Source organism: Solanum verrucosum, unplaced genomic scaffold (genome assembly GCF_900185275.1).
Source record: "Solanum verrucosum unplaced genomic scaffold, falcon-dt-bn FXZP01000108.1, whole genome shotgun sequence".
In the NCBI taxonomy this organism is placed as follows: domain Eukaryota; kingdom Viridiplantae; phylum Streptophyta; class Magnoliopsida; order Solanales; family Solanaceae; genus Solanum; species Solanum verrucosum.
This window is the reverse complement of record NW_026020274.1, coordinates 22,934-31,787: the sequence shown is the minus strand read 5'-3', so window position 1 is coordinate 31,787 and position 8,854 is coordinate 22,934. Positions and strand designations below refer to the sequence as shown.

General features: G+C 39.6%; 1 protein-coding gene across 1 annotated transcript; it reads left to right on the top strand.

Moving 5' to 3' along the window:
* The first annotated feature begins 176 nt into the window (after positions 1–176).
* On the top strand, positions 177–8,807 carry LOC125834076 (uncharacterized). The gene is made up of 2 exons (XM_049513245.1): positions 177–1,129; positions 8,285–8,807. The coding sequence occupies exon 1, from the start codon at positions 363–365 to the stop codon at positions 1,008–1,010; it is 648 nt and encodes a 215-aa protein (XP_049369202.1). The 5' UTR covers positions 177–362; the 3' UTR covers positions 1,011–1,129; positions 8,285–8,807.
* The last annotated feature ends 47 nt before the right edge of the window (positions 8,808–8,854 follow it).

Here is an 8,854-nt window from a genome sequence, read left to right as displayed (position 1 = left end):
TCTGACTAAATCTGGATTTGCATCGGGAATTCTAGAATAATACAATGAGATGGCATTAGGATTTGTTTTGGATGAATTCTCTTGTATAACCTAATGGTTGAGGTTTGACAGCGCACCACATCTAATATCTTTAATACTTGAAACCCTCAAAAAACCCAAAATTAATCCACTTGAAACCCTCAAAAAACCCAGAATTTGTAGTCGATTTCTTTCAAAAAAATGATTTTGATAATACCCAAATCAAGAACATTGTCTCCAAATCCCCCAAAGTACTATTCTCTAATGTAGACAAAACCCTTAAACCAAAACTCGAGATTTTACAAGAAATTGGGCTTTCTGGGACTGACTTATGTAAGTTTATAATGGAGAATGATTTGTTTTTCAGCAATGGTTTGGATACTTTTATTAGACCTTCCCTTGATTATCTTAGAAATTTATTGGGTAGTGATGAAAATGTTGTTAAGATTATAAAAAAGAGTTCTTGGTTACTTAGATGTCATGTTACCAAGACAATAGCACCTAATGTGTTGTTGTTACATGATATTGGGCTTTCAGATGAGAAAATTAGGAAGTTTATATTGCAGAACCCAAAGCGTATAATGCGGAATCTTGGATGTCTTAAGGATGTTATTCATAGTGTGGAGAAAGACCTTGGAATCCCTCGTGAACCACGTACATTCTTCAATGGAATTGCTGCCATTGTTACGTTCCGTCAGTCAACTTTGGCAAAGAAGATTGATGTTTATAAAAGTTTTGGTTGGTCTGATGAACATATAAAAACCATGACCAGAAATTATCCTTCTTGTTTGAGTTCCTCGGAGGTGAAAATATGTAAACAGTTAACTTTTCTCATGAATGAAGTTGGCTGTACATCAGAGTATTTAGCATCTCATTCCCGCCTGCTAACGCATAGTTTACAGAAGAGAGTGATTCCAAGATATAGGGTCCTGAAAATTTTAAATGAAAAACATCTCAAAAAAGGCGTGGGGTTATTACTGCTGTTAGCATGACGCCATCAAAGTTTATGGAAGCAATTTTGCTGCCTTACAAGGATAAAATACCCATTGCATATGAAGCATACATGAAAAGTGTCGGATGAAATAGATATTCTGAGTTTCCACTTGTTGAGGTAAACTATTTCTTTATGGCTGCTATCTAGTATTCTTTTTCCGTTTTTGTTATTGCTGTAATTTTATTTTCTTGGTTCCTTTTTAAAATTAGGGACTATGTCACTGTTTGATTTGATGCTGTATTGCCATTATCTGATAGTGCAATTCGAAACAAAAAAGTATTCTTTGTTAAAGCCATTGGTAAGTAAGGTAGGCCATTTATGAGTTTGATGTGTTGCTTTTGAAAATGCCTGATAGTATGAATCAAGTCGGGAAATTCCACCCAGGAAGTGAAGATCCTTGTGTTGCTTTTGAAAATGCCTGATAGTATGAATGTCATTTTACTTTTTGCAGTTGAGATATCGTATTGTTGCTTTCGAATTATGTGAAGCATAAAAAGGACAGTTTGGTTCACTAAGCTCCTACTATGTGTGGGGTCGGGGGAAGGGCCAAACTATAGGGGTCCATTATCCGCAACCTTATCTGACATTTCTGCAAGAGGTTGTTTCATATCCCGAACCCATAACCTTCAAACAAGATTTTTCTTTTTATCTTTTCTTTTTTTTTTAGTTTTAATTTTGGTTTTTTTTTTTTTTTTTTGGTTTCCCACCCGGTGTCCGGTACCCACATTGGATACCGGACACCTGGTGAGAAACCAAAATTTTTTTTGGTTGGGATTGCTGATTGTTGATTGTTGATTCTGTATAGATAATTGTGGCATGTTGTAGTTAAAAGCTAAGCTTGTTTTAAACCATTCTTTCTGGCATGGTCAGATAAAACTAAAGATGCTAAGGAATCCCATAAGATTCATTTGTGATGAAAGATGCTACAACAACAACAACAAATTCAGTGTAATCCTACAATTGGGGTCTAGAGAGGGTTGCATGTACGCAGGCCTTAGCCCTATCCTTTGTGAGGTAGAGAGGTTGTATCGCTAGACTCAAAAGAGAAGTTCCATAAGTAGGGTATCAAGAAAATATGACAACAAAATAGCGAGATAACAAAGCAAAAGAAGCAACAAATAGTAATATACATTGAAGAACATGATACTATGCTACTACTAAATAGCCCCCTAGCATTCCCACATGAAGTGCGATAACACTCGGGTACTTACTAGCCTTTTGCTCTAATCCTCAACCTCCAAACCTTCCTATCTAGAGTCATGTACTCAATAAGCTAAAGTTGTGTCATGTTCTATCTAATCATCTCCCCCGGTATTTTTTCGGCCTATCTCTACCTCTCCTAACCCCTGTTATATCCAATCTCTCACACCTCATTACTGGCACATCTGTGCCCCTCCTCTTTGCATGCCCGTACGATCTTAATTTAGCTTCCTCATCTTGACCTCTGTTAGAATAGAAATAAGTATTTCCTACTTAGAATAGAAATAAGAATAGGAATATGAATAGGAATAAGAATAGGAATCCTAGTTGGAAAAGGATTCCAATGTAGTGTCTATAAATAGGGTCTCAATGTAACTATTTAGATACACAATTCAATAATATTTTTAGTATATATTTCTCACATGGTATCAGAGCATTGGTGAGAACAAACAAGTCACCGTATGTCTATGTCAATTACTGGTGACTGTTAGGTCTGATTTTGTTATTCTTTTTTCTTTCTGTGGGTGTTGTGCGAAAACCAACACCACCACGAGGCTCGGAAAGCCCCCGCGACCAAACCCCAGCCAAAACCACCGGAAAACACCACCCCACGCGCTCTCACGCGCCGATCGGAGGTGGTAGTTTCCGGCGAGATCTGTCTCACGTGCCGGCGCGTGAGGGCTTTTCTGTGCATATTTTTTGAACTTTTTTTTGACAGTTGGGGTCGTCCAGCCATTCCGACCAAGCCCATACTATTTTTGACCAGATCCGATCGCCGGAATTAGGGTTCCGGCTATTTCCAGGCAGTTTCCGGCGACTTTTCTTCAAGATTTGAATTTTCCGAGACAAATTTAGCATAATGTCTTTTGGGTGTGATGTTTTTGGTTCCAAAAATATGGGGATTGGAAGTTCTAGCCCTATAATCACTTCAGAACTTTTATTGGGAAGTTCAAACTATTTATCTTGGGCTTCCTCGGTTGAGCTTTGGTGCAAGGGTCAAGGTGTCCAAGATCACTTAACGAACAAGGCTTATGTGGTAGATGTAAAGGCAAAGACTAGTGAGGAAGATGCAAAAGCCAAAGCACAATGGGAGAAAGTAGATGCTCAATTATGTAGTCTCCTATGGCGTTCTATTGATTCCAAGTTGATGCCCTTGTTTCGCCCATTCCAGACGTGTTATACAGTTTGGGAAAAGGCTCGTGCTTTATACACTAATGACATATCTCGATTCTATGATGTGATATCTCGATTGACCAACTTAAAGAAACAAGAATCCGATATGTCTACTTACTTGGGACAGGTACAGGTAGTCATGGAGGAATTTGACACATTAATGCCAGTTACTACGAACGTGGAAAAACAACAAGAACACAGACAAACATTGTTTCTAGTTCTTACTCTTGCTGGACTTCCTCCTAATCATGATTCTGTACGTGATCAGATTTTAGCTAGCCCTACAGTTCCTACAATCGATGAATTATTCTCTCGTCTCCTTCGTCTTGCGGCACCTCCCAGTCACAAGGTAGTTTCATCACCCACTGTTGACTCATCTATTCTCGCATCTCAAACCTTTGAAAAGCGTACATATCAATCTATGGAGAATCGGCGAGGGGGAGGGCGTTTTGGGAAACCTCGATCCAAGTGTAGTCATTGTCATAAGCCTGGACACACTCGTGATATATGTTATATTTTGCATGGTCCACCACCCAGTTATGATCCTATTGTTCTAAAGGAATATAATGAGTTCCTTCGAAATTGCGCAAGTAAACAGACATCTTCAGCAGTAGCATATGGTGCTCAACCTAATCAACCATCCAATAATGCTCATATTGCCCAGACAGAATATGATGAGTTCCTTCAGTATCGTGCAAATAAGCAAACGTCTCCACAAGTAGTTTCGGTTGCACAACCTAATGTCTCTGTTGCGGGTAATTCTTTTGCTTGTGTGTCGCAATCTAGTACTCTTGGAACATGGGTCATGGACTCTGGGGCTTCTGATCATATCTCTGGTAATAAATCACTTTTATCCGATATTGTTTATTCACAATCTCTTCCAGCTATTACTTTAGCCAATGGGATCCAAACAAAACCAAAAGGGGTTGGAAAAGCCAAACCCCTATCTTCTGTCACCCTAGACTCTGTTCTTTATGTCCCTGGTTCTCCTTTTAATCTAGCATCTGTTAGTCGTTTGACGAAAGCCCTACATTGTAGCATAACTTTTTTCGATGATTTTTTTCTCATGCAGGACCGCAGTACGGGACAGATGATTGGAACAGGACATGAATCACAAGGCCTTTACTATCTTACCTCTTCAAATTCCTTAGCAGCATGCTCCGTTACAGATTCCCCAGATCTAATTCATAAACGTTTGGGACATCCGAGTCTATCCAAACTGCAAAAGATGGTGCCTAGTTTATCCACATTAGATTGTGAGTCGTGTCAACTTGGGAAACACACTCGTGCTACGTTTTCTCGTAGTACTGAGGGTCGTTCAGAGTCTATTTTTTCATTAGTTCATTCTGATATTTGGGGTCCTAGTAGAGTCAGTTCCACCTTAGGATTTCGTTATTTTGTTAGTTTCATTGATGATTATTCAAAATGTACTTGGGTTTTCTTAATGAAAGATCGTTCTGAGTTATTTTCTATTTTCAAAAGTTTCTTTGCTGAAATACAAAATCAGTTTGGTGTTTCTATTCGTACTTTTCGTAGTGATAATGCCTTAGAATACTTATCCTCCCAATTTCAGGAGTTTATGACTCACCAAGGCATTATTCACCAGACTACTTGTCCATACACCCTCAACAAAATGGTGTAGCTGAAAGAAAAAATCGGCATCTTATTGAGACCGCTCGTACTCTTCTCCTTGAATCCAATGTTCCACTACGTTTTTGGGGAGATGCAGTTCTTACGTCTTGTTATTTGATAAATAGAATGCCCTCTTCTTCTATTCAGAATCAGGTTCCCCATTCCATACTGTTTCCTCAGTCACATCTCTATCATATCCCTCCTCGTGTCTTTGGGAGCACATGCTTTGTTCATAACTTAGCCCCAGGAAAAGATAAATTAGCTCCTCGTGCCCTCAAATGTGTCTTTCTTGGTTACTCTCGAGTCCAAAAAGGGTATCGTTGTTATTCACATGATCTTCATCGATACCTTATGTCCGCTGATGTTACATTTTTTGAGTCTCAGCCTTACTATACATCTTTTGATCATCCTGATGTCTCTATGGTCTTACCCATACCTCAGGTTTTACCTGTGCCAACCTTTGAGGAATCTACGGTTACTTCTACATCTCCAGTTGTAGTGCCACCACTACTAACTTATCATCGCCGTCCACGTCCAACCCTAGTCCCAAATGATTCATGTCATGCGTCGGACCCTGCTCCTACTGCGGACTTGCCTCCTCCTAGCCAACCGCTTGCACTTCAAAAAGGTATACGATCCACTCGAAATACTAACCCACATTATACCTTCTTAAGTTATCATCGTCTATCATCACCCCATTATGCATTTGTGTCGTCTTTGTCCTCTATTTCCATTCCTAAGACTACAGGTGAAGCACTTTCTCATTCTGGATGGAGGCAGGCTATGGTTGATGAAATGTCTGCTTTACATAAGAGTGGTACTTGGGAGCTTGTCTCCTTTCCTGCAGGTAAATCTACTGTTGGTTGTCGTTGGGTTTATGCAGTCAAAATTGGTCCAGACGGTCAGGTTGATCGACTTAAGGCTCGCCTTGTTGCCAAAGGGTATACTCAGATATTTGGGCTAGATTATAGTGACACTTTCGCTCCTGTGGCTAAAATTGCATCTGTTCGTCTTTTTCTATCTATGGCTGTTGTTCGTCATTGGCCTCTTCATCAGTTGGACATTAAGAATGCTTTTCTGCATGGTGATCTTGAGGAAGAAGTCTATATGGAGCAACCACCTGGTTTTGTTGCTCAGGGGAGTCTAGTAGCCTTGTATGTCGATTGCACAGGTCACTCTATGGTCTAAAACAGTCTCCTCGAGCTTGGTTCGGGAAGTTCAGCAGAGTAATTCAGGAGTTTGGCATGACTCGTAGTGGAGCTGATCACTCTGTGTTTTATCGGCATTCTGCACCAAGTCGATGTATCTATTTGGTTGTTTACGTTGATGATATTGTTATCACCGGTAATGATCAAGATGGTATCACCGATTTGAAGCAACATCTCTTTAAGCACTTCCAAACTAAAGACCTTGGCAGATTGAAGTATTTTCTAGGTATTGAGGTTGCTCAGTCTAGATCAGGTATTGTTATTTCTCAACGCAAGTATGCCTTAGACATTCTTGAGGAGACAGGAATGATGGGATGTAGACCTGTTGACACTCCTATGGATCCGAATGTTAAACTCCTTCCAGGACAGGGGGAGCCACTTAGTAATCCTGAAAGGTATAGACGACTTGTTGGAAAGTTGAATTATCTCACAGTGACTAGACCTGACATCTCTTTTCCTGTGAGTGTTGTAAGTCAGTTTATGACTTCCCCTTGTGATAGTCATTGGGAAGCAGTTGTTCGTATTCTGCGATATATAAAGTCAGCTCCCGGTAAAGGACTACTCTTTGAGGATCAAGGCCATGAGCATATCATTGGATATACAGACGCTGATTGGGCAGGATCACCCTCTGACAGACGTTCGACATCCGGATATTGTGTTTTAGTAGGAGGTAATTTGGTGTCGTGGAAGAGTAAGAAACAGAATGTGGTTGCTCGATCTAGTGCAGAATCAGAATATCGAGCAATGGCGACAACAACTTGTGAGCTAGTTTGGATCAAACAGTTGCTGGGAGAACTAAAATTTGGCAAAGTTGATCAGATGGAACTTGTGTGTGATAATCAAGCGGCTCTTCATATCGCATCAAATCCAGTGTTTCATGAAAGGACTAAGCACATTGAGATTGACTGTCACTTTGTCAGAGAAAAGATACTCTCGGGAGATATTGTTACGAAATTTGTGAAGTCAAATGATCAGCTTGCAGATATCTTCACCAAGTCCCTCACATGTCCTCGTATTAATTACATCTGTAACAAGCTAGGTACATATGATTTGTATGCACCAGCTTGAGGGGGAGTGCTAGAATAGAAATAAGTATTTCCTACTTAGAATAGAAATAAGAATAGGAATAGGAATAGGAATAAGAATAGGAATCCTAGTTGGAAAAGGATTCCAATGTAGTGTCTATAAATAGGGTCTCAATGTAACTATTTAGATACACAATTCAATAATATTTTTAGTATATATTTCTCACATCCTCCGCCATTCGGACTTTGACTTATATGACTTCGTTTCTAATCATATCTCTCTTAGTATGTTCACACATCCATTTGAGCATTCTCATATCCGCTACCTTCATCTACTGTACGTTTGCATTCTTGACTGACAAATACTCTTCTCCATGCAAAAATGTTGGTCTAACCACCACTTTGTATAACTTACCTTTAAGCCTTGACGGCATTTTCTTATCATCCGCTCCAATATGTGCGATATCATTGTCAATCTCCCGTCTCCTTGGATTGTTGACCCAAGCTACTTGGAACTTCCTCTCTTGGGTAAGACTTGTGCATTGATCTTCACTTCCACCTCCACCTTATGTGCTATGTTGCTGAACTTGCACTCCAAGTAATCTGTTTTAGTCCTGCTTAACCTGAAGCCTTTAGACTCTAGGACTTGTCTCCAAACTTCCAGCCTATTGTTAACTTTCACAACTCATCAGATGAAACATGCTACATGAAAGAAGTATTGTGAGAAAAGGATGTCAGTTGTGCTATGCATAGTTGTGATTTAAAATCAGTGCGTAAAATAATGCAGGTTCTTCTATTACGTAGCAAATGCAAATGACTTAGGGATGCAGAAGCCCCTATCCTTCTTTTTGTTTTCTACTAAGCAGCATGCAGTTTGAAAATAAAACATGTGCTTCTTGGTTATGTTATCCTATTTCATTATCTCAGGACAAAGTATTAACACTCTTCTGATCCTAAAATGTGTTTCCCGTTTCTTATCCATTTAGTTTAGGAGGCATCAACTAAGCTCATTAAGTCATGTTAATCTCTTATAGGGATCCAGCTAGGACATTCACACCAAGGCTCATATTGAAAGCCATGGGAGGTTCCAAGTGAAGACCAAGATCCTTTTTGGAGATGAAGGTCCCGAGATGGACTGAATTTGGAACTCGCTGGACCAAATTCAATACTGATTGTGACTGCTCAAGTATGTTGATCGCCCAGACATGCACAGTTTGGCCAGATATTTTATGTTCCTCAATTGAAGGCACGACTCATGTATCCTCATGCACTTGCTTATGGTTTTGGCTTAGGAACGATTTGAGCTTATAGCTTCGGGGTAAATGCAACCTTGTTCTTGTTCAACACCTATGGTTGCGGCTGAAGTAGAGCCAAACTCCTTGTGTTAATCATTCTAACCTGTTGTAGTTTGAGTAATCTAGTAGGTTTCTTCTTATTTCACTTTGAATGGATTCCTTGAAAATATACTTTTAGCATTATTATCTCCTTTTGTATGGAGAAAATAAATTGTTTACCATATTGGAGACCTTGTATAAGTTTCTTGTTTATCCAGCCCTATTCGCTCTCCCACAAGCTGCTGCTCTCAACAAATCAGTTTTTCCATC